Source organism: Puma concolor, chromosome B3 (genome assembly GCF_028749965.1).
Source record: "Puma concolor isolate L17-30 chromosome B3, mPumCon1.1.hap2, whole genome shotgun sequence".
Classification (NCBI taxonomy): domain Eukaryota; kingdom Metazoa; phylum Chordata; class Mammalia; order Carnivora; family Felidae; genus Puma; species Puma concolor.
In genome coordinates this window covers 41640771-41667272 of record NC_141672.1, presented here as the reverse complement: position 1 = coordinate 41667272, position 26502 = coordinate 41640771, and the positions used below count along the sequence as shown (strand labels likewise).

Sequence of the window (26502 nt, the reverse complement as noted above, 5' to 3'; positions counted from 1 at the left end):
TTGTATCTTTTCTTCTTCAAATGCTATATATGCTTATGATTTAATCATGTAATGCTTAAAATTTCAAACCCAATACAGATTGATTTTATACTTTTTAATGTGTGGTTTTTAAACAACTGTTATTCTTAGCTGAAAATAAGATCCTTTGTTTAAAAAACAACTCTGCAGTTCTTATGATGTCCAGAAGATGTCTTTCTTGCCCTTTAGTTTTAACAACTGCTTCCCTTACAGTGTTTGGATGAGTGTCTGCTCTTCATTCTTTGTTACTAACTTGGCATCGCCAGCTTTTTTTCTTTGATGATAATGTATAAATGAAATACTGAATATATGTTACTTTTATAATGAAAATTGCCTTTTCAAATAATAAATCTGGTGGGAAAAATAAGTGCAACTGGCTTTCACTAGACAAAAAGAATTTACAAGAATTAGAAAAGTATAAAGCAGGAAAACATAACTCATTATTCAGCATCCACTTAACATTTAGCATATTTTCTCCAACCATTTTTCCTATCCATTTGCAATATACTTGAGATGATCATTTGATTTTTATGTACTACACATTGTTAAATTTTGAGATATCATTTCTATTATAAATTTTTAATTACATCTGAATTTCCTGAAAGAAGTAAATGAATTTATAATACATAATTTGATAATAACATTAAAAAATATTAACATGTATTTAGGCATTATTAGGTGACATACAGAAAATAGACACAGATCCAACCTTTAGAACATTTTAACATAAAACATGATCGGGGCGCCTGGGTGGCTCAGTCGGTTAAGTGTCCATCTTCAGCTCAGGTCATGATCTCACAGTTCATAGGTTCAACCCCATGTTGGGCTCTGTGCTGACAGCTCAGAGCCTGGGGCTTGCTTCAGATTCTGTGTCTCCCTCTCTCTGTCTCCCTCTCCCTCCCCCCACTCACGCGTGCGCTCTGTCTCTCTCTCTCTCTCTCAATAAATAAAAACATTTTAAAAATGGGAAAATGTGATAAATTATTTCATATAAAAGCAATGGGGAAGATCATTACTAAGGTAATTTGCACAGTTCTGAATTTTTTTCTGCCATGATGGCAGATGACACTGACATGATATACAACATAATCCCCTGAAAATGCCTAGATAGGTTAAACTGTTGGTTATGTGCAGTTCATAAAATAATAGCTATAACTGTATCCCTTTCCTGTTCAACAAAACAAAAAAATGTAATTGAACATGAGAGATGTTTTTATAGGAATGACTTTATTTTTTTAATGTTTTTTTAATTTTTTTTTATTATTTATTTTTGAGAGAGACAGAGCAGGAGTGGGAGAAGGGCAGAGAGAGAGAGGGAGACAAAGAATCAGATACAGGCTCCAGGCTCTGAGCTGCCAGCACAGAGCCTGATGCGGGGCTTGAACCCACGGACCACAGATCATGACCTGAGCTGAGTTGATGCCCAGCTGATTGAACTACCCAGGCACTCCTAGGAGTGACTTTAGATCTGACCTAAATTATTTAAGTAAGTAATTCACAAACTGAGCAATTTTAAGTTATAGTTACAAACTATTTGTAACATACCTCACAACTCATTACAACAAAACAGGCAAATAGTGCTTTAAACTTACAAACTACTAGCCCATATTTTACGTAGTTTATCCTAATACCACTCTATGAAGTAGATAAGACATTTATTGTCTCCATTTATAGATAAAGAAACTGGCTCAAGGAAAAGAGTAGATATCATACCAAATCCTAGGTTTTTTTCCACTCCAAATTCATTACTTTTTCAATGACTACAAGTGAACTGACATTAAATTATTACTAATATGTAATCAGCAGTAGTAGAGCCCTAATGTATGTAAAAGCTATAAACTATTCATCCTCTTCCAGTATATTTAGCTTAAGGAAAATGCATAATTTCCACAGTAAAATTAGTTCTTTGCCCCCAGCAAATGTCCTGACAGATTTATTTTGCATGCAGTCATATGCATGAATATAGACTTGTTTTAAATTAAAAAACAATTCCACAAACAACCTTGAAAACTAAAGTTAGGGCACTTTATAGGTTAGGAGCCTGTAACGCTGAACTGAATATAGATGATGTCAAAGTGATCTTCTGATTTCTGTATATGAAGATTGACCATAATAAAGTAATTATCCAATAAGAACTTTATTATTTACTTCTTTTTGTATTGTTCTAGACTTCTCTGATTGTTGACACAAAATTAACTATGGTCATGCACATATTTTTGCCTAGAATATTTAGTATGCACTGTGTGTATGTTTGCAGGCACTCATGGCCAGTTTTAAAATAATTCTTGCATTTAAGTAACATGCCATTGCCATTTCACTCTTTATTCATAATATTTCATACATTATAAAAACTGTTTAATGTTTTTAAACATTAGATCTTACTGTTTGTTAGTCATGCTATGGGCTCTTAACTTCAATTAAATGTTACCTACATAAAAAGAAGTAAATTATTTACAGTTTTATAAGAGTAGAAGCAAGCACTTACGGCCAAGTTCTGTTGGTTATTCAATGAATCTGATCAAATCAGTTCTTTTTATGAGAAAGAAACTGGCTGGGGTTTTTTTATTCCTCTTACTATAATACTTAGAGCTTCTGGATGACCTCCAAGTGCTTAACTACTCTTCTTATTCATCTCTCTGCATTTACCTTCACTAATAAAATATTTTTAAAGATTTTTTTAAAGTAATCTCTACACCCAACGTGGGGCTCTAACTTACAACCCCTAGATCAAGAGTCACATATTCTACCCACTGATCCAGCCAGGCACCTCAGTTGAAATATTTTTAAAGAAAAAAGTATAAAAATTGCAATTTTAGCTCACAGCTGCCTTTTATTAGAACTAGGTCAGCAAGAAGCACACAGTTATTTTATTAGTAATATTTTATTTCTGGAAGTTTTTATCTTATAAGAATATGAATTATAATATTCTTTATTATTCTTTGTCTTTAATTTGTGAATAAAAATACTTTGTAAACTACTGAAAAGACATTTCTCAGACCAAATCTGTGCATTTTTTATCTTTAAATTTTGTTTTGGTGATGATTTTTCCTTATAATTAAGATGAAATGATTTTATAGCCAAAACATGAAATGCTGTAACCTCAAAATAGAATAGTATATTCTAAGGAACTCAGAAGTAGCTTTGAAAGTGGTAATTATCTGAAACCACATTATTTATCACTTATGTTTTATGTATTAGACCATACCTTAACTATATGGTCTCTTAAGTAAATCAAAGGCCAACTCATCAATATCATTATTTTCCATATAAAATACATGTGATTCTGAAATGCTAAGTTTAAAATTAGAATAGATGTTTCCTTATATTGTATCATTTAAAATAAGAGTGTTCCCATAGGCTCTGAATAAAATTCTGTTAATTAACTTACAAATGTTTAAATATATTTCATACCAGTAGAGTTACATTTTTAAACATTACAAAGAGAAAAAAAGGTTAGTGATGGTCTTCCTATTTTTGTAAACCATTTATGGTTACATCTATTTTTAAGTAACAGTATCTATATTTTAAATAGAAAAAAAAATAAGATCATATGGTTTAAAAACTGTAGATTTTAATCAGGGATCTGCATGTTTTACAACTTGCTTATTTTAAAACATTTTTTCTAGAAAATGTTTCAGATGATTTTAACAGTTTGGCTGTACTATTTGATCCATCTTTAATTATAACATAATGCCCCCTTTCCTCAAAATGTTCTGCCAGTATGTTTCTCAAAGAACAACCAAAAGAGACTAATCTATAAAAAAATATATCAATAACATTTTTAAGTTTCCAATTATTTCTTATTTCTTCCCATCAATTTGGCTGAGAACAGGTATTTACAAACACTGGTAGCCTACTTTCTTATGGTCTTTCTTTTTTTTTTTTTTTTTTATGAAGTGCTTTAAAAGAGTTCAATCAACCTTAATGGTGCATTTTTAGTTAAGGAAATAGAATGCGGAGAAGTCAATTTGAGCTCCCAGACGAACAAGTGTCTTGAGAAAGAATAGGCATAAATGGGTTTAGAAAACATGGAGAGTAGGAGTAAAATGCAGTGAGCAGAGCACTCAGGGAAGCCAGATACAATGGAAAGAGTAAAATACTGCAGAGCTTTTTAAGCTACATACAATTGGAACAATGGACTTGATCCAGCCATCTATGTTAAACTGTTAAAAGGTGAAAAGCAAGCTGGAATTCTATAAAGAGTGTTGAGGAACAGTAGATTGAAGAGCTTTAAATCTAAAGAGAATGAATGCAGTCATTCAACAGGATGGAAATGAAGTCAAAATTGGCATATTTCCCTGGTTAATTTACCTTGCGAAGGACTCTGTTCAGTTTTAGGCAGTAAGCCATTATTTGCAATGAAATAGTCTTTAAATTGCCACCTTTGGAGTTTTTAAGCAACACAGTGTACATCTATAAATTTCACATGGACATACCACATGTTCATACACATATACATGAAAGTAAAAATACAACATATAGATCTCACATAATTGTAACAATTTAATACTATAGTTTACAGCCCACAGCACACTAAGTATGTCAAACTTCCCATTCTCCAAGAACAAAAAAGGCTAACTTAGTAACAAAGATGCAAGTGTGCAAGTACAAAAACTTGAAAAAGAAAACTAATCTAGAATAACACATGGAACTCATAGACAAGAATGCTGTGAAATGATTGAATGGCTACATTATTTTTTATTAGCTAGCAGTCAATCAGAAGAGGTTTTTTTTTTTACATTTTTGGAAAACTTTTACTGAATATGTTGATATACTTTCCTGATTTAGTAATTAGAATAAATAAAATTTTATCTTCAATGATTTATGCTGACTGGGCGACGGTTGTGCATGATTTACAATTTCAGAAAAACGTAGCTGAAGGAAGTGTGTGGCATGTATCTTGTACAGAGGATATCACCTTGAACGTTGCTTATAGCCAAGGTCTGATGTTATATTATTATTATGTTTAATGAAGGTAGGAGTATATCTGTGGAAACAGATCTAAAACATCTATAAATAGAAACTAAGTAAGACTAAAGTCCAAACATGAGCAGGTTGGACTATTAACTCTCAAAAAGAATAATTATGAGAATGTTAAGTTATAAAATCATCATCCTTTTTTGTTACTACATACTTTAAATACTTATTTATTCTCTTTAGACTTAAGCATTAACTGACCAATGCTGACATTATCAAAGATTTAAAGGGTAGCTACAACAGACTTCAACAATGAAGAGTTCCCCGTATCATGGAACTGTTTCAAGTTTTTAAACACTGATACTATTCCTTTGATATTTATCACTTATTCATTTGCATGTGTGATCAAGCTTACCACAGCTAAATGGCCTATATATTAAAGAGGTAAACACATGAATAATGTTATAGCAAAGAATAGAGGATACACAAGTAACAAAAAGAGTAATATAAATCAAAGAGCTGTCCTCCCACATAATAGATCACTTCTATTTCATGACATTATACCCTTATTGTTCTTTTGCACTTATAAAAGATGTATACCTCACCATCTGGGAGGCCAAAACCTCAATTATATACAGTTATAAAATCTTCAATTGAACATATATAACAAAGAAAGCAGTATCAGAACCAATCCCAAGATCTATGAAATTATTTCCTCTAGGAATTACAAACTTAGAAGACTTCAGGGACCTGCCAAATATGAAGGAGACGAGATGTAAGAAAAATTCACAGCCAGAAATATAATCAACTGCACTTTCACTGAAATAAAATGTGCTAGTTTCCATTTGCCCTCCCATATCTACTTTGCACCATTTTGCTGATTTGTGACTCTAGAGAATGACTCATGGACAACATCAACCAGGGTTCTTGTTCTATCTGGCAGTTGGGTTAGCCAATGGAAGACACTGCAGTATATCAAAGAGAGTAAGAATGAATAAAATTTAGGCTTTAGTAGTAACTGTATTCCTTTACAAGGGCCCCAGCTCCTCTTGCACTCTCCTAAAACTTTCTGGATTCTCACAAACTCCCACCTCTTAACTTCAGGCCTGAGGCTGTTGCAGATTCGTAATGTATCACCAATGCTGGTCTTTTATGATTACTCATCTGGTTTGAAACTGACACCTGACACCTTTTTCTTCCACAGAAAGATGTGTTTTTTGTTGTTGTTTTGTTTTTTATTTTAGAGAGAGAGATTGCATGTGCATGAGCCAGGGAGAGGGAGAGAGAGAGAGAGAGAGAGAGAGAGAGAGAGAAAATCCCAAGGAGGCTCCACACTCAGCACAGAGCCCAGTGCAGGGCTTGATCCCATGACCCTGGGAACATGATCCTGAGCCAAAATCAAGAGTCGGATGCTCAACCGACTGAATCACCCAGGCGCCCCTACAGCAAGATGTTAATGTAAGGCTGGAGTTGTGATGCGCAGCATGAAATATAGACTTGAATTCTAGGAACTACATTTTTTAATTAGTATTGTGGCCAAAAAAAAAAAAAAAAATGTGTTCACAAACATAGGAACTAATTATGGATAAAATCTTTGCAGTTTTTACATACTACTCCTGCAATGTCTATAAAATTCTGGTATTTCAATGAAACTTTACTTTTCAATTCACTAAATTCCATTTATAACAATTCATTCTCATTATCAAAATTGGGAAAACTAACTGCACAATTATTTCATGTTCATAAAGTTTGAAATCATGTAAACATTGCAATCTAGTCTTTAACTCCCCATTGTTAGAAGTGTCATGCTGGCCACCACTTGCTTTTCTGGAAATACATTTTAGCCTAAGTAAGGGGACTAGATTACTTCTTATCAAACTTGCAAAGATAAAATTTCTCTAGGATTGAGTAAAGTAAACAATATGTCTGAGTAACTACTAGGGAATGTTTTTCCAGAGAAATTTTCAGAGCATTTAGATGTAGTATCGGCCCAAAAGGCTGTCCTTAAAGCAATCTTCACTAGTGATCTGAGCCAAGAATTTTGTGGATGATTTGCACAAATCAATTTTCCTGGTTGAAAAAACTATCTACAAAACCGTGGTTGACTAAGCACCAAACATATTGTGCAGCACAACAACCTATAGTATTGTGGATCTGGTTCATTAAGTTCTCAGTTCCATTCCACCCCCAGCTGTACTGTAGAGTTTCCCCCTCGATTGTAGGTAATTTTCTATTTGGGGCTGAAAGCCTAAAGAATTCTTTTTCTTTATTATTAAATCTTACTAACTATTGCTCTATGCTATGCTCAGAATTTTTCTCTTTCTTTTATTGGCGGCCAGTGTTTGAAGCTAATGGCCCTTCTCTGTAGTTGCTGATGGTGGGTTTTTTTTTTTTATTATTCCTGTTGTTGTAGTTGTTTATTATGTTAGGAATTGGGGGACAGTGATTCATTTGCCTATCTTAATCTAGAAGTTCCTACCTGAAGATTTTCATGTCTTTCCCAAACACAAAAATAATTTACGTGCTACTTTACTGTCCAAAACACTGAGTAAAGTTCTATTTTTATTAATAAAATTTTTTTAACGTTTATTTATTTTTGAGACAGAGAGAGACAGAGCATGAACGGGGGAGGGTCAGAGAGAGGGAGACCCAGAATCTGAAACAGGCTCCAGGCTCTGAGCTGTCAGCACAGAGCCCAACGCAGGGCTCGAACTCACGGACCGCGAGATCATGACCTGAGCCGAAGTCGGCCGCCTAAACGACTGAGCCACCCAGGCGCCCCAAGGGAACGTAGTGTATTAAAGATTGTTTTTTATCAAAGTTAGTAGCAATAAAATGAGTTTGATTAGTAAATTCAAGAAGTATATACATAGAAACTTTTGAGGAAAGTTAGACAAAATAGGAGATCCAAGAGAAGTAAAGAGTGTTTTGCATTTTTTCAACCCAAGGAGTAAGAAAATTAAGAATACTACCTGCCAAGGATTATGGTTTTGGTAAAGATTAACCTCATGACTGCTCTTAGTTGTCCTGGCAATGGGAACCTCACCAATGAAAGTGGTATTATAATGAAAACAAAAACAAAACACCAAACTCATGCACATGAAGTACATGACAATCACAGGCAAAGTAACTCACCGTCTGGCTAGCTCTACCTGGGGAAAACGTCTAGGGATGTTGTTTGAGAGTGGTTTGTACTCTTTTTAATCAGATAAGGTAATTAAGTGCTATGTATCCATACTAACTTACCCATTATATTTATGGCACTCACAACCTGGAAGGGTTTTTGCATGGAGAAAATGTAGTTGCTTATTATCTTCCTGTCAAGTGTAAGATGGCTGGGGATTGAAGGAATTGTAGTTCCTTGTTTACACAGCTTTCCCCATCCTTTGCTGTGGGCCCAGGTTTACTCTGCACAAACAAAAAAGTGGGATTAGAAGTAAGAGTCAACACAGAAGTTCCTTGCTCCCATCAAGAATCATACTGACCCCACAAATAGAGATAACTGGATTGTACATCTATGCTCTTCTCAGCAGCAGTAGAAAATGCCACAAATAATTTAACACTTGCACACAATTTTTCCTGTGACTTTTGCAGACATCTCAGCCATATCTTTAACTTTCTGATAAAAAGAATTTCTAATCAGGTTCACCTTTACAAAATCTTTGTTTCTAATCAGAGTACATAATTGTCTCCTGCACTCAATAAACTGTGGTATAAGAAGAAATATATTCGATCTTTCTCCCTGGTTTCTGACACAAAGCTCCAAAAACTCTTGGAATTTCCTGAGTGATATGAGTATCTTTTGTCATTCGTAAGGAACCCCTTTACAGCACATCCGAGTTTATGCTAATGAGGTGACCCAGGGTGGGGCTCCTAGAGAGCATCTGGATGGAACTGGTCATCAGAAAGACCAAGTGATTAGAGGGTTGGGACTTTCAACCCCACTTACAACCTCTGGGAAGGGGAAGCAGGGTGAAAGCTGGAGAGTAGAGATCTAGAACAACTCTTCAGTGAGGGCTTGATGAGCTTTGAGGTTGTTAAACCCACATGGCAGGATGGTTGGCACACCCAGTTCCACAGGGACAGAAGCTCCTACACTAGGGACACTTTTGGACCTTGCTCTGTGTACCTCTTCTTCATCTCTATCTTCATAATATCTTTTGTAAGAAGCTGGTAAATGCAAGTAAATGTTTCTCTGAGTTCTGTGAGCTACCTGAGCAAATTAGTCAAATCTGAGGAGTGGGTTGTGGGAACCTCCAATTTATAGCCAAAGAGTCAAAAGCACAGGTAACAACCTGAACTTCAGGTTGGTGTCTGAAATAGGGCCAGTCTTGTGAGATTGAGCTCTCAACCTGTGGGATCTGAAGCTATCTCCAGAGAGAAGGTGTCAAAACTGAGTTAAATTTGTGAAACACCTAGTTGGTTTACTGAGAATTGGGAGAATTGCTTGGGGGTGTGGAAAAAACACACTGGAACATGTAAAGAATACTAGATAATTCCATCTCCGGATAAAATTAACAGATGTCAGTATAAGCAGCATATAAGCAGCATATTAGAATGGCCTCTAAGAAATTGCCCCACAAGATACTTTTTAACCACAAATAGAACGATTGTAACTTTGGAGTAGAAAAACCTGGTAAACACCACTTTAAGTGATCAAATTTAATGTCACCAATAAAATATATCAGTACCCTGATGTAATGCACTAATAAGAGCACATCAGTTCTGTGATAATCTCACCAAAAATACATAATCTGATCATGAGAAAATACCAGAAAAACTGAAACTAAGGGACATTCTACATGTAACAGGCCAATGACTTTTTAAAAAGGTCAGGGCATTGAGGGGCACCTGGGTGGCTTAGTGGGTTAAGCATCCAATTCTCAATTTCAGCTCAGGTCATGATCTCACGGTTCATGGGTTCAAGCCCCACTTCTGGCTCCAAACTGACAATGCAGAACCTGCCTGGAATTCTCTCTCTCCCTCTCTCTCTCCCCCTCCCCTTCTCATGCTGTCTCTCTCAAAATAAATAAACTTAAAAAAAATACAAATAAAAAGGTCAAGGGCATTGAATAATGAAAACTGAGAAATTGCCATAGATTGGAGAAAACTAAGGATACATGACAACTAAGTGTAATATGGGGATTCTGAATTGGATCTTGGACAAGGAAAAGTACATGAGTGGGAAAACTAGTGAAATCTGATAACGTCTGTAGATTAGTTAACAGTTTTCACCAATGTGAACAGCTCACACAATCAATAGGAAGGCTAGAAATCCAGGCTCACAGAATGAGCTCCATGGAGAGCTGAGTGGTTAAAATCACAGGTGTTGTCATGACATTGGAATAAATTAGGGTACCAATGCCCTGCTGCTACCTGGGTGTTACTGGGCCTTGGATGTTCCTGCTGCCATTAGAAAGGATTCTAACTATTCCTACTGCTTCACTGCCCATGATTACATTGAAAGCCCCAGGAAGATGGCCAAACTTACACTGCCTGCCAAAACCTTAATTAGGAGAGTTTAAAATAAGCATTGGTATTTTTCACCTTTCTGTGAGAGTTGTGGCCTGCCCACTGATGCTTCCACAGTGGCAAACAAAAGAAAAGGATTCGAATGTTGGGCAGCTCAGTTGGTTAAGCTTCTGGCACTTGATCGTGAGACTGAGCCCTGTGTTTAGGCTTTGGCTGGCTATGGAGACTGTTTAAGATTCTTTCTCTCTCACTCTCTTTTTTTCTCTCTCTCTCTTTCTCTTTGCCCCTCCTCCACTCTCACTCTCGCTTTCTCAAAAATAAAACAGAGTGGGCAGCTGAAAGATGACAAATATGCAGTACATGAAATGATTTAAACTATTTTATGTTTTTGTTTTTTTTTATTTTTATTTTTTTCAACGTTTATTTATTTTTGGGACAGAGAGAGACAGAGCATGAACGGGCGAGGGGCAGAGAGAGAGGGAGACACAGAATCGGAAACAGGCTCCAGGCTCTGAGCCATCAGCCCAGAGCCCACGCGGGGCTCGAACTCACGGACCGCGAGATCGTGACCTGGCTGAAGTCGGACGCTCAACCGACTGCGCCACCCAGGCGCCCCCGGAAGAGAATTTTTTTTTTTTTAATTTTTTTTTTCAACGTTTATTTATTTTTGGGACAGAGAGAGACAGAGCATGAACCGGGGAGGGGCAGAGAGAGAGGGAGACACAGAATCGGAAACAGGCTCCAGGCTCTGAGCCATCAGCCCAGAGCCCGACGCGGGGCTCGAACTCACGGACCGCGAGATCGTGATCTGGCTGAAGTCGGACGCTTAACCGACTGCGCCACCCAGGCGCCCCCTATTTTATGTTTTTGTATTGTATTTTATTTATTTTGAGGAAGCGACAGCATGAGTAGGAAAGGGGCAGAGAGAGAGGGAGGGAGAGAGAATCCCAAGCAGGCTCCACACTCAGCTTGGAGCCCAACGCAGTGATCTCACAACCATGAGATCATGACTTGAGCCACAATCAAGAACCAGATGCTTAACCCAAGCCACCCAGGCACCCCTAAACTATGTTAATGGAGTTGAACAGAAATATTGATGTTTATCTACAAGTTTTTAAAAAGTGGCTTCACTAGAAGGTGGGTAAACTATGGGAGTTTGTTATTTTGTAAGGTAGGTAATTTCCTACCTTCTTTCTTCAGATTCCTTTGGGAAACTCTTCCTCAACTCTATGTTAGTGTGGGGGCTGCCGATGACAGGGGTAGGCACACAGGACCTGAAGTTGAGACATGGACATTGGCAGAGTGATTTCTTTCTTCAACTGCAATTCTTTTTTTTTTTTTTTATGAAATTTATTGTCAAATTGGTTTCCATACAACACCCAGTGCTCATCCCAACAGTGCCCTCAATACCCATCACCCACCCACCCCTCCCTCCCACCCCCCATAAACCCTCAGTTTGTTCTTCTTAACTGGAAGGATGTGTGAGTATGAAGCCTCTGAAGGCATTTGCCTCCTGCCACTAGGAAAGAATCTCTTTGAAGAATAAAGCAATGCAAACCAAGAGTGGAGAAAGTCCTAATAGTGGTCTTTGAGCCTCTGGGTGCTTTTTTTTTTTAATGCAGTCTTAAGATCTACTCTTGAACTTCTCAGTTATGTGAGCTAATACATCTTTTGGGGAGTTCAAGTTCTGTCATTTGCAACCCAAAGTATTCTGACATAGTGCAATGCATAAGATCTAGAAGAAATATACTTTCTGTTTTGAGTTCTAACAAAGAGTAATGAAGAAATACAGTATCCCCACTTCCCACAGCAGGAGTAGGAAGGATATTGGGTCATCAATTCATAAAACAGATTAGTTTTAAAAGTAAATAAAATGCAACTCCTCTTAGAATCAAAGGAACTATGGCCTGGGGAAAGAAAAGCTGTTAATTGCTTGAGAAAGTCAAAAGCAGGAGTAAAAATCCTAGATTAAAGTCATACCATCAAATCCATGTTTGATACAAGAATTTAATAGGAAAGAAGTAAGAGGGGCGCCTGGGTGGCTCAGTTGGTTAAGTGTCTGACTTCGGCTCAGGTCATGATCTCATAGTTCGTGAGTTTGAGCCCCATGTCAGGCTCTGTGCTGACAGCTCAGAGCCTGGAGCCTGCTTCGGATTCTGTGTTTCCCTCTCTCTCTGCACCACCCTCACTTGCGCTCTGTCTCTGTCTCTCAAAACTGAATAAACATTTTTTAAAAATTTAAAAAAATAGGAAATAAATGTTTCATAAGGTTAATTCTTTTAATAAGGTTAATTATTTTAAAAATTAGAATCTGGCCTGCATCAGGTGGTATAAAGCTTAAATAATGTCATAATAAAAGTCAAAGGATCCATTGTCAGATTTATCATTATATATCTATAAAATCCTAACTTCTCTGGAAACTCTGGTTTCTCACTTCGCATCTCTAAAACTGTGATTGAACATTAAGAGTTCATTTCAGTCTGACAGTTACATTTTTTTGCTACTGCCAACATATATGAGCTTAGAACAGCATGAAAAGTAGAATAAATTTCAAATCATACATTTGAGCATAACGCCATATAATTTGAGGATACTCATCTTAAAATTCTTTTTCCAATTGCCTTATGTATTTCATTTTTTCGCTGTAGTGTACTTTTAAATCTATTGACTAACTCTTCTTTCAACTTTTGATGTATATCTAGTAATCAATCCATAGCTGCAACCACTTAAAATTTTTTTATTATGTAATAAAATATACAGAACATAAAATTTACCATCTTAATCTTTTATTTTTTTGAATTGTGGTGAAATACACATAAAATTTACCATATGAACCATTTTTAATTGTACAGATCAATGGCATTAAGAATATTCACAGTATTGTGTAACTATCACCACTATCTCCAGATCTCTTTTCACCTTCCAAAACTGATACTCTACCCATTAAACAATAACTTCCCCATTCCTCCTTTTCTAAGCCAACAGCCTGGCAACAGCCACTTTACTTTCTGTCTCTATGAATTTGGTTACTCTCCTATAGATAGAACCATACAGTATTTGTCTTTTTGTGACTGGTTTATTTCACTTAGCATTGTCTTCAAAGTCCACCCATATTGTAGCATGTATCAGAATTTCCTCCCAAGGCTGAGTAATATTCCATTGTATGTACATACCACATTTTGCTTATCCATTCATCCATCAATGGACACTTGGTTTGCTGCCACCTTTAATGGAATAATGCTGCTATTGTAAATAATGCTGCTACGAAAATCAGTGTACAAGTATCTCTTCAATCCCTGCTTTCACATCATGGGGAATATACCCAGAAGTAGAATTTCTGGATTTTATGGTAATTCTATGTTTAATTTTTTGAGTAACCGCCATACCATTTTCCACAACAGCTGCACCATTTTATATTCCTACAAATAATGCACAAGGGTTCCAATTGAGAACTACTTCTATACATTGAAATGTTTTATTATTTTTAAATGTTTCAAAAACATTGAAACGATCATCTAACCATGCTAATACAGCTATCATTTTCTAAAATCTAAGTCTTCTCATTTGTATATCTCACAGAACTGTAATACTTTATATAATTTTTGATTTTTTCTGCATTCTACATCTTGAGCATTTTCCATATTACAAAGCCCAAAAATATCATTTTAATGTCTGTATTATATTCAACCAAAGGGAAATACTATTTTTTTCTTAATCATTAGACATTTGAACATTCAAGTTGCTTCCAATTTTATGTCATTAAAAGTATGCAATAAACAACATATGTTCATAAGTCCTTTTTCTTCTGAGGAATACTTTCTGTAGGAAGGTATTAATCAGTTAAAAAGTTTACATGTTTTTATAGAGTTGTTGACAAATATTACTACATTTATTTCCAAAGGGGTCATAACGGTTTCTATTACCCTAGCTATCTCACCAGAATGACCCTTGACAGGAGGTAGTTATCTTTCCATGCATCTCTAATTCTCTAACAAGCTATCACCTAGTAAACACACAATACGTGTTTACCAATTGAATTCGTGAATGAATAAATAAGAATGGCATTTAACTGAATCTTCACCATTACCCAATCTTATTTGGTTGCTAATTTATGACAGACAGTGCATTTTAGATGGGGTTAAACTATTTTAAAGCAATGAAAAATTTGGCTTGCAAATCGGAAGGTTCATAAAAAATGAATCATGCCAGCATAAAGGTCTTTCTTGGTATTTAAACATTTTCCTATCCATTGCCAAGTGTAATGTAATTTCACTCAATTATAATCTTTCATTCTAAACATAAAATAGTATTGTGGGATCACTTTCCTAACTTGCCATCTTTTGTAGTATTGGGTAGATTAAACCTTTACTTAGCATTTATGGATCAGCAAACAAAATAGTATCAGCCATCCTCAACTCCAAACCAAAATGTAATTGACTCTAAGTTTTATCTTACTTTGTTCATTTTTCTTGTGAATTTCTATCCATTAAACCATGGGTTCTTCGACATTAAATGTTTCCTTTCCATCTTTGTATAAAATTTTGCACAGTAGGAATCAATAAATATTTTTTGTATATAAATATATGTATTATGCTATACATTTATTTTGTTTAATCTAATTGAGGATTTTAAAGAACATGGTAAATGTAAATTATATATGCATTAAAATACACATTAAAAGGACATCCTCTTCATATTAAAGTACTAGAATAAAATTATCAGATAAAAAGGAAGACAAAGTATCCTGATATTCAGTGTAGTATTCAATTCTTCACGGGTTGTAAATTATAATGGGAATGTTACAAAACTGTCAAATTCTTCCCAAAGCAATCTTCAAGTTAATCAACATAGACAATCACTCTTTTCATTTCTATGGCAATAGGAAAATTTTAAGCAATATCTTTTGATTGGAGTTGTCTTGAAAATTGCTTCGTGTTGGAGGCCTTATTTTAAAATGCAACAAGCCTGAAATATTAAATGTAATTTGTCATGCAGCCTAGAGAAAGAATGAAGCATTTGGTACATTTTTCCTAATTGTTTCTGATTGCTGCCTGGGTAGCTCCAGCACTTCTCCATCTTCAAAATCACCTTCCAGGGCTTTAACATCTTTCACCATTACTTTTAATCAAAGAGGCTGAACATAAAATAACGTGACTATTAGGTAGCAGAAATCTTAACAACACTGGCTTTACCATTTTTATTTAATTGACCTTAGAGACAGAGCCCTCAAAAAGTAAATTGTTAATGAATTCTGATTAAAGTGACAAATTACCTAATGTTAACACTGACGTAAAGCACTGTCCCAGGAAAAGTGGTCAATACTAAAGTCAGCAGAATTTAGTTTTCCAATGATAATCATGTTTTGTTAAGTCCTGCTTAATAATAAAGTCCATTCTCATACTTAATGTGTGGTTACTTAGAAAACTTATACACATTAAAAATTTGCATGAATTTCCTTCACACTAAAAAGCACTGTTTTTTTAAATTTCCACTACTGTAATCTCAAGTTCCCATGTCCATTCATCCAAGAAGGAAGATATCACTTATTGAGTTAAAATTTGATAAGGAGGTGAAGAAAATATTTGCAGAGTCTAGTAAATAGGGATTATGAAAAGAGGACAAAATATTTCAGAATGTTCTCAGGTAGCATTGCTTTTGTTTCTGAACAGAATGAATCATTTTGAGAGGAGATAGTAATGGATGGGATATTTGTGCTATAATCAAAAGGAAAGGAAATTAGCTTAGGGCTCTCCTTGTTCACTTTCTCATGAGGCAAATATTCACTATGTGCTCCAGAAGAAAAAGGATAAAAAGGATTCCACATCACATTCAGGTACATATGTTTAGGATGTATATTTTTAAAGAAAATGTTGGGGAAAAGAGACACAGATTTAAAAAGAGGTCTTTTCATAGAGTAAGTGTAACTTTTAGGATTTCACGGTCCAGTGTTCTAGACCAGAGTATATTTAGGCGTGCAAATGATAGAAGAACAAGTTGCACAGGGATACTGACTGAATTGTGCAATTAAAAGTGTATGCCTCTAAGCTAATTGAGCAATTCAGAATAAAAATATTTTCATTTGATTTTTTCAACATAGAACATGAGAGTTTTTTTGGTTTTATTACATGTGTTAGGTGATATGTGCCCTTAAAAAAAAAGCTTGTCTCTAAAATTTTATTCATTATTTTTGCCAAGAGAAAAAGTTACAAGGGAAACGACTTACAGGGAAAAAAAATCCATAGGCTAGTTTTATATAAAAACCACAAATAAAAATGATCCATAGTTTCTTTAAGTTTTTATTAATACCAGTTAACATACAGTGTAACATTCACTTCAGGTGTACAATTTAGTGATTCAACACTTAACACATTCAGTACTCATCACAAGTGCCCTCCTTAATCCCCATCACCTATTTAACCCATCCCCAACCCATCTCTCCTGTTTGTTTCTTTTTTTTTTATTTTTTTTTAAATTTTTTTTTTTCCTGTTTGTTTCTTAATACACGGTTGCTTCCACAAGTTAATGCATCTCTTTCTTGCATGCTGCTCTTTCTGGTTACATTTTCCACTAATTACAAAGTATTTTAGGAGGAAAATTTCTATGTAAAAATGTGAATCCAATATTTGGCTTGAAGTTCATATGTAACAGAATTTTAACTTTGAAGACTGATAATTATTCTAGCATTTGTTTCTGTACATTGGTTTTCATTGAGACTAAAAGCATAAAAAGCAGCTCTGGTAAAAAAAAAATTAATTACTGGCATAAGTTTTATTAAAAACTACTATACTTTAAAATTATATTGTTAAAGATGAGCCAGATATGAAAATTTCTTCCATTAACATTTAGTTATTGACAGTTCAATAAAATAAGATTCCCATATATTTTATTTTACATATTATATATAACATACACTTTGTATAGATGCAAGTATTTTACATATACACATATCTGTAAAAATACATGTATACTTTACACATATACTAAAAATTAAAATTTTATATGCAACATTACAAAGAAATTCTAATAATCTTGATAATGTATATATAAATTCAGCAAAGGCTCTAATTTACTATGAAATAAACTCACGTAAAGGATTCCTACAGATATATCACTGAAGTGGTCCAGATTCTAAGCAGTCTCTGATTACCAGAGCTCAAAATTTACCGATATGCCAAATAACTTATTGTAATTTTCAACTGAAATATAACATTTAAAAATAATGTAACATTTCTCTCCCTGTGAAAGCATCAATACTGTAACCACTTACGCATAGAAACTAGTAACTACATATTCCAATTAGTTTCTAGATAAAGGAACTAGTATAAAAACAAAAACCCACTATGCCACTTTTCTTGTTATATGGTAGCTTGGTGGGTTTTTTTCTGGGGGGGGTGGTATAGAGATATTTTTTTACTGTCAATTTAATTTTGTACATAATTTTATATTTAAGTATTATAAAAAAACAATATGTATTGTTGAAAATATATTAACAGCACAAAAGAGTAATATAAAAAGTTCCCCTTCCCATCAAACCCCAAATTAACCTTAACTTCTATCATAGTTCCTCAGGTAGCCTTCAAAAATACACTTATACAAAGCATGCTCATGCATACATCTAGGTTTAACGTAAGATCATACTATAATTTTTGAATTATACAAACTATAATTTTTAAATGTTTTACTTAAGTTAGACATGTCTGCATAGCAATACATGTAGATATACCTCCTTTTTAACCTAATTTATTTAACCTGTTCCCTATTGAAGACTGTTTTGTATTTTGCTATTACAACGTTCTAAGTACATCTTTGTACAAATATTGCTGCACACTTAGGTGAGAAATCTGTAAAGGTGGGATAACTGTTAAGTATATTTCTAGACATGAAATTTCTGTTAAAATTTTTTTTTTCAACGTTTTTATTTATTTTTGGGACAGAGAGAGACAGAGCATGAACGGGGGAGGGGCAGAGAGAGAGGGAGACACAGAATCGGAAGCAGGCTCCAGGCTCTGAGCCATCTGCCCAGAGCCCGACACGGGGCTCGAACTCGCGGACTGCGAGATCGTGACCTGAGCTGAAGTCGGACACTTAACCGACTGCGCCACCCAGGCGCCCCATGAAATTTCTGTTAAAGGCAACTGCAGAGCCAAGCAAAATTTCAAAGTGTATCTCCAATCTACTATCCCACCAAAACTGGTTATTGTTGTTGTTGTTATTTATATTTTATGTATACATTTTGTCGTTGATACTTACAGTTTATGTAGAAGGTTTTTATTTTTTTTTGTTCATGTGTTTTTTATGTATGTATGGTGTTGTTGTGTTTTTTTCCAAACTGTGGTTTCATTTCCTATAAATATTTATCTGTGAGTAACCTCTAGTTTTCATATTTTTAAATATATTAACCTAAAGAGGGCATCACAATTTAAGCTGTAGGAAGTAACTCTAACCAGTGTGGACTTTTCCATTCAATAGCAATAATATCATCATGAGTCTGGAAAGATTGTGAGAAGGCATATAAACTTTCCTCTACCTTCAGATGAATTATACTAACTCCCTTTCCACCCCACTCCACACACATTCAATTACAATTTCAACCAAAATTTTATAAGGCAACTTGTTCATTGCACTTCCTTATATGTTCATTCTACAGGAAAGTGAAGATAATGTTCACATGATCCTAAACAGTTGGTACATTTACAAATAAATGAGTTAGCAGGCAAATGCCAGGAAAAGGACATCTAAAAACTTCAGCTTTAGCTTTCGAAATGAGTATTAAGACATATCCTTGATAACAGTGTCAATAGAAGAGGTTAATTTATGTTCCAATATTAGTGTAGGACACTGGGAATAAACACTATGAAATCTGCACAGTCAGCTCTTATTTATGTGTACCAAAATATAAGGGGAAATCATTGTAAGTAATTGAGATCTATGTGTACCTTAATTTTTAGTAAAGAGTCAAATGAATGCGCATATGGATATTTACATAGAGTTTGATCTTTCAGTGATAGCTATATTCACAAACTCTTATGAAATTTAACGTAATTAAAAACTGAAACTCTAGCCTTTTAAATATTCCAATTTAGTAATTTTCAGTCTACCAAAAATTCTACTGTGCTCTTTTCTTTTTTTTTAAATATTTTTTTCCAACGTTTATTTATTTTTTGGGACAGAGAGACACAGAGCATGAACGGGGGAGGGGCAGAGAGAGAGGGAGACACAGAATCGGAAACAGGCTCCAGGCTCTGAGCCATCAGCCCAGAGCCTGACGCGGGGCTCGAACTCACGGACCGCGAGATCGTGACCTGGCTGAAGTCGGAGGCTTAACCGACTGCGCCACCCAGGCGCCCCTTTTTTTTTTTTTTTTTTTTAATATTTTTTTCCAACGTTTATTTATTTTTTGGGACAGAGAGGCACAGAGCATGAACGGGGGAGGGTATTCAAACAAATACCTAAAAGAAGTTTCCATTGGTGACAACCTTCTCAAGTAATATTAATTTAAACACTCCTGAAATTAAAATTTTAATCTGTGAAATTAGTGATATGAAATAATAGGGGCGCCTGGGTGGCGCAGTCGGTTAAGTGTCCGACTTCAGCCAGGTCACGATCTCGCGGTCCGTGAGTTCGAGCCCCACGTCAGGCTCTGGGCTGATGGCTCAGAGCCTGGAGCCTGTTTCCGATTCTGTGTCTCCCTCTCTCTCTGCCCCTCCCCCGTTTATGCTCTGTCTCTCTCTGTCCCAAAAATAAATAAACGTTGAAAAAAATTAAAAAAAAAAAGAAATAATAATGAAATTTAAGAACTATATGAAAAATTAAAAATTCTTTTTTTTTTTTTTTGAGAGAGCAAGAGTGAGCAAGCTAGCAGGGGAGGGGCAAGAGGGGGTGGGGAGAGAATCTTAAGCAGGCTCCATGCTGAGCATGGAGCCCAAAGCAGGGCTTAATCTCAGGACTATGAGATCATGACCTGAGCCAAAATCAAAAGTCAGACATTTAACCGACTGAACCACCCAGGCCCCCCTTAAAAATTCTTAAAACCATAATCTGAGAAATTCTATCTTTCCCACTGTACACGCATCAGAAATTAATATACATTTTTCAGAATTATCATTTAGAATATATTGTAATTTCCAACAAAGTTTAAAACCAATTAATGGCAAAGCTATGATTACAGTATACATTATTTATTTTATGGTCCTAATTATGAATGTTTACCTAGTATGAAATTTTTTTTCTATATTAAAGGAAGTTTCAATATTAAACTTTAAAGTTAACAATTAGTCACTCCTTGTCTTTAATTAATTTTATTGAAGTATAGTTGATATACAATGTTACATTAGTTTCAGGTGTACAACACAGAGGCTTGGACGATGCCAACTGCAAGTGCAGCTACCATCTGTCACCATACTACCCTATTACAATACCATTAACTATATTCCCTATGCTGTGCTTTTCATCCCTGCCACGTATTCATTCCATAAATGGAAGCCTGAATCTCTCTCGTTCACCCATTTTATCCATGCCACTATCCCCATCCACTCTGGCAACCATCAATTTGTTCTCTGTATTTATCAGTCTGTTTCCACTTTTTGTTTTTTTTTTAGATTTCACATATAAGTGGAAGAATGTGGTATTTTTCTTTCTGACTTATTTCACTTACCATAATACCCTACTCCTTATCTGTAATAGCCTCATAACTCAACGTCACCCAACCCATATGCCTGTAAATATACTAAAATTGCTACCCACCACATGCCCATTCACATGGTCTTCATACACATTGAGATGCATATGTTTTGTGACATAAAGAAATTAGATGAAATGAGCCATGTAAGAAATAGATCTCATTTTATAGTCCCTTTTTTTTCTGTCCTGATGGTTTTGTTCACGTTCAGTAATACCCAAACCTTGGCATTCTCTTTCAAATCTCATGATTCCAAATAACTTTTTTTTTTTTTTAATATGCTTCACACCCACTGCAGAGCCTCACACAGGGCTTAAACTCAGGACCCTGAGATCAAGACCCCAGTTGAGATCAAGAATCAGATGCTCAACCAACTGAGTCACCCAGGCACCCCTCAAATAACTTTTTTATGTAGAATACTCCTAAATTTCTATGTCTTGACCTGTTTCCCAAGGTCCAATCCTATATTTGCAGCTGGAAATATCCCCCAAGTCCTTAAAACACGTAACGCCTCAAGGTGGATTATCTTTCTTTCACCCTCAAACCTATTCCTCTTATGCTTACTTTAGGGTTCCTCAAACTTTGTGGTCACACAGCTTGAAGGTTAGGCTCATCTTTTTTCTTTGGTCTCCTTAACTCCCCCAACCATCCCCACCCTGATCCAATCCTTTACCAAATCTTAGCTGTTCTATTGCCTTGCCCTGGAAGCTCAACTTTCAAATTCTCTGCAGCCACTTCTCCACTTTAAATCCTCTTACCCTGTGTTGCTGCAGCTCTGCATTATTTTCACAGTCCTCTGGTCCATGACCTGTGAGCAATGGGGCAGAGTGAGGCTTTTATGATTTTAGGTTTGTCTGTTTTACTTTATGGCAAGAGGAGTAACTTGAAAATGAGCATTACCATTACACAAAAACAGGTATGCCGTGATAACGACTGGGTAAACATTTTCTCTGGCTGAAGAAGCAGGTCCAGATTTTTGGTAATGTTTCCTTGTATATCAATCAGCAGGGTTAACAGAAAAAAACAAAACAAAAACACAGATTTTTTGTTTAAACAAAACAAAACAAAAGATCTTGAAGACATACAGATAAACGCTCAATTCTAAATCTCATTTATTTTACTTTTCTGCAGCTCAGTTCCTTATATTTGAAATGAGAATAATAAGCTATCTCATACGGTTAACATTAAATAGGGTCCATAGGTACCTGACTTATGCTCTAAATATTTGTTAATTGAATGAATGGTGCTCTCCTGCCTGAAATACCTCCTTTCCCAGATCTTTATCCAGCTAACTTGTACTTATTTTATGGCCCCAGTGCCTATTTGTTTATCACACACTCAGTATTACTGATGTCCTTGTTAGTCTCTCATTATATTTTAGTAAATTCCTTGAGGATAGAATCCATGTGTTATTTGACTTTGAATCTGCAGCAATAGGTGTGATTCCTGGCAAACAACATCCACTACTTCAGTAAATGTTGAACGACTACTTTTTCTACACTAGTAACCAAAGGCCTTGTACCATAAGCTTTACCAATTTTATTCTAAGGGCAAAGTAACCAACACATTGGAAAAAAGAAAAAATTAACAACCAAATATCTACAGCAGGTATCACAACAACAAAAATATTCTGATCGAATTCTATGTAATTGAAGGTGGCAAAAATGCAGCCTCTCCTCATAAAGACAACAGCTCGTTCTCACTAAGCACTTAAAACTGTGCCTAACTGAGCGATTTGGTTATTTAATCCAATCTACACAACTCCCTGTGCGATAAATTTTCTCTCTCTTATTTTACACGATTTGAAAACTGAGCACCAGGAAGATTAGGTAACCCCTAGATCACGCAAGTAGGGAGCTGCGATGTCAAGATTCCAACAATTTGGGACTTCCTAATTCCAGAGCCTGTACCGCTCATCACACTACGCTGACTTTTAACAACTGCAGATGTCAGGTGGTATCCTGACCCATGATGACTAAGGCTAGTATGTCTTCCCTGAAAGTGAGGGAAACATTAGGGATGGACCAAGAGTACCTCTCCCCCTCACACTGAACTATGAGAGGTTCTACCTGCTAACTGTGTCAAGTATACGTACGTTATTGAAACTGCACAGGGTTTTCTTCCCACAATAAACTACAATAAACTACACTTTCCCTCTGAATAGAGTAATCCTTGGTTTTCTTTTCATATTAACACACAAAAATTTCCTTACAGCTTGAAAACCTAGATGCTTGAGAACTAAGCCACCATTTCCAGTGAAACCAGAAAACAAACCAAAAAAGGGCCGCATTTATAGTTTCGAGGTAAAGAGATCCAAACCAGACAGTCCTTGAGCACTTAGAAGTCCCGAGTATGCAGAATTGCTAGTGTCAATCACACAGGAAACAGAAGTACCTTAATACTGACAAATTGGCTTCGGAGTCTCCTTAAAGAGCCTCTAAATCATTTGAGACCAATTTCCAATGTAAGGCTCTAAGGGGCCACCTTGTAGACTTCCAACAAGCAATCCAGAAGGTGTCCAGAAGATGAGTAAGAAATCAAACTTCTTGGAAAATGGAGGCGGTGGGCGCGGGGCAGGTAACTTTAAACCGGCAAAACTAGGAGTTTGTGGCTACCTTCCAAAGATTCCCGTATCTTACATTGCCACTAAGTAACAGTGGGCCAGGGCTTTCCACAACCCCCCCCCCCCCCCCGCCCGCAATTAGGATAGGGGACTTTGCCTCATTTTATTAACAGATACCTTCCTCGTAGCATGATTCAATGATGGGCATTTTGGTTCCTCGCATTTAAAAATGCAGCCACAAATCCACTCGGGGAGAAAAAGTATGCAATAAAAGGGCAACAGCTAGGACGTATAGCCAGTTCCAAATCTTCCAAGCTGAAGAGGGCGTATGAAGTATCACTAAAAACATTTATTACCGTCCGTGTGCCAAGTGGCGATGGCCAAAGTGCGGATGTGGTTAATACAAGTGCAAAACACCGAGCGGTGGAGTCACCCTACACTCCAGAATCGGCGGTCAGACCACCGGTAAACCAACGCTCGCGAAATGGCTGCCGCACGTCAATCGGCCAGAAAGCATTACTCCCTCCCTCGGGCACGTCACGTCACCAGGGAAACGGCGCTTTTGCGTAGGGGCGCGGCCCGGGTGAAAGTTCAGGGCTGGACCGGAGACCCCCGCCCCTGTGCCTTTGTGGATGCTTGTGGGCGCAAGGCGAGGCCAGAGTCCCGGAGTCTCCCACGGCCCCGGGTGAGGGGAGCGTGGGCCCAGGCCTGGAGTGAACAAAGCGCCCCTCTTCCCCAGCTCCGCCTCGCTCGGCCGGCGGTCGGGTAAGCGCCCGGAAGCGAGCACGAGCCGAGGGCGGGGCGAGCTGGGGGCCCGAACCGCCTCCGAGCGCGATCTCGGTTCCGCGGCGGTGGAGGTGGCACCCGCTGGAGTTGACGTTAGCCATGGAAACGCGGAGCTGGCTCAGGCGTGACCTCGGGGAGCTGGTTGCCTGGCCGCTACAGCTTCTATGCCTTCGCGTTCGGGTCGCCGGCAGCCTCTGGGCAGGATCGCCCAACCCGGGTTTACCTGCAAAAATGCAGTCCCCGGGATGCCTTCGCACCGCCTCTGCCCTCGGGTGACTCGAGGTACGTTCGAACCCCGACATCCACCTGGGGATTTCTTGGTCACCTTAATTTCCAGGACTATGCAGAGTCACGTTCTTGCAGTTTCTGTTGCCGCACATTTCTTGTTCTTCGCTATAAAACCTTCAAATGCTATTATTGCACTTTTTAGATGGAAGATGAACTCCGTGCCTAGAGGAATCAATCCAATGTGACTTTAAGTTTTTTCAGAAAACTGCTTTAGCCTGTTGAGTTACAGCGTTTTGTCTCTAAGAGACACTGGTCAGATGGAAAACGGTCCTTTGGGTTTTGATTGAGTGATGTCCTTGTTTCACCAATACAGTTTACAAACTGCATCCCTTAGATAGTCCTGTACTCTTTCCTTATGTCCAGCTAGACCACTTTTGCCCCGGCCTGGTCAACTTACGTCCCCCTGAACATGAATAACTCTTTCACCCCTAATCTGCCTTTTTTCAAAACTCTGTCAAGGACCAGTGTTTACTTCAACGAAATCTACAACAGAGGTTATCTATCAGACCTGTGAATTGATTATTTGCTCTTTACCAATCATTTCTCTTGTATTCAGCTATCTGACATTAGGTACGTTCTTTTTGTTTGTTCGTTTTGTTAAACCATTTTTTAAAGTTTGTTTATTTTGAGAGCAAGAGAGAGAGAGTGCGGGTGGGGGAGGAGCAGAGAGAGAATCCCACGCAGGCTCTTGGCTGCCAGTGTATGCTGGGTTCCAACTCATAAAACCTTGAGATCATAACCTGAGCTGAAACCAAGATTCAGAGGCTTAATTGACTGAGCCACCCTGGTGTCCCAAATCATTCACATAATTAGGGCACAGACCATCCTTTGTGTCATTTGGTGTCCACTGCCACCCATGCCAAATCTCCAGACTTTTATCATAGCATCCAGAGCCTGACTCTATGACCAGACAATGCCATTTTAGTAATTTAACCAGGGCACCTGTCAGCTACTCCTAAATTTCCTACTAGTTATTAATGGACAATACCTGGTCGGGGAACTTTTCTGTTTCTTTTTCTTTTGTAAAAACTAATACTACACTGTATGTATGTTCACTAACTGGAATTTAAATTTTTAAAAAGTTTTAAAAATATTAAAGATTTTTAAAGAGTGTACAATTCAATGGTTTTTAGTATATTCATTGAATTATGCAAGTATTACTGCGGTCAATTTTAGAACATTTTCATCACCGCTAAAGAAGGCCCTTAAAAAGTAAAAACAAATGAAAAATTAAAGAAAAGGGTGACACCTGGATGGCTCAGTCAGTTGAGCATCTGACGCTTGATTCTGAGCTCAGGTGTTGATCTTAGGGTCATGGGTTCAAGCCTCACGTTGGGCTCCCTGCAGGGCATGGAACCTGCTTAAAAAAAAAAAAAAAAAAAAAAGCCCTGTACTCTTCAGGAATTATTCCCTTATTCCCTACCCCACTTGTCACTATCCCCACCAGCCCTAGGCAAACATTAACCTATTTTCTGTCTTTATAGATTTTGATGTTCTGGACATTTTATATAAATGGAAGCATACAATATGTGGCCTTTTGTGATTGTCTTCTTACATTTAGCATTATGTTTCAAGGTTCATCCGTGTTGTAGCCTGTATCAGTACTTCATTCTTGTTTATAGCCTAAAAATATTCCATTGTATGGATGCGCCACATTTTATTTAATCTGCTAATGGACATTAAGGTTGTTTCTACTTTTTGGAAAATTCACATTTCTGCTATGAATGTTCATGTACAAATTTTTGTGTACACTTATGCTCTCATTTCTTTTAGGTAAATA

The 26502-nt window shown here is 36.7% G+C and overlaps 3 protein-coding genes across 7 annotated transcripts in view; 2 read left to right on the top strand and 1 right to left on the bottom strand.

The window, feature by feature from the left end:
* LRRC9 (leucine rich repeat containing 9) overlaps positions 1-5897 on the top strand; it is a 127059-nt gene extending 121162 nt beyond the window's left edge. For 3 of the 4 annotated variants that reach the window (XM_086709624.1, XM_086709623.1, XM_086709621.1), the window contains one exon: positions 5657-5894. In XM_086709624.1, the coding sequence (XP_086565750.1) occupies positions 5657-5714 (58 nt within the window). In that variant the 3' untranslated portion in view covers positions 5715-5894. Of the gene's footprint in view, positions 1-5656 lie in introns of all 4 variants that reach the window. The other variant, XM_086709625.1, reaches the window with a different exon arrangement.
* LOC147579927 (uncharacterized) overlaps positions 1-24736 on the bottom strand; it is a 67816-nt gene extending 43080 nt beyond the window's left edge. Inside the window, exons 1-5 of the mRNA XM_086708522.1 lie at positions 24603-24736; positions 24005-24547; positions 21844-21893; positions 11595-11681; positions 8182-8343 (exon numbers count right to left, since the gene is read on the bottom strand). Coding sequence (XP_086564648.1) covers positions 24103-24547; positions 24603-24736 — 579 coding nt within the window. The 3' untranslated portion in view covers positions 8182-8343; positions 11595-11681; positions 21844-21893; positions 24005-24102. The remainder of the gene's footprint in view (positions 1-8181; positions 8344-11594; positions 11682-21843; positions 21894-24004; positions 24548-24602) is intronic.
* The window catches only part of PCNX4 (pecanex 4), a 40956-nt gene continuing 38964 nt past the window's right edge, over positions 24511-26502 (top strand). For both annotated transcript variants that reach the window (XM_025919101.2, XM_086709629.1), the window contains exon 1: positions 24511-24716. The gene's annotated coding sequence lies outside the window, so the exon portion shown is untranslated. The remainder of the gene's footprint in view (positions 24717-26502) is intronic.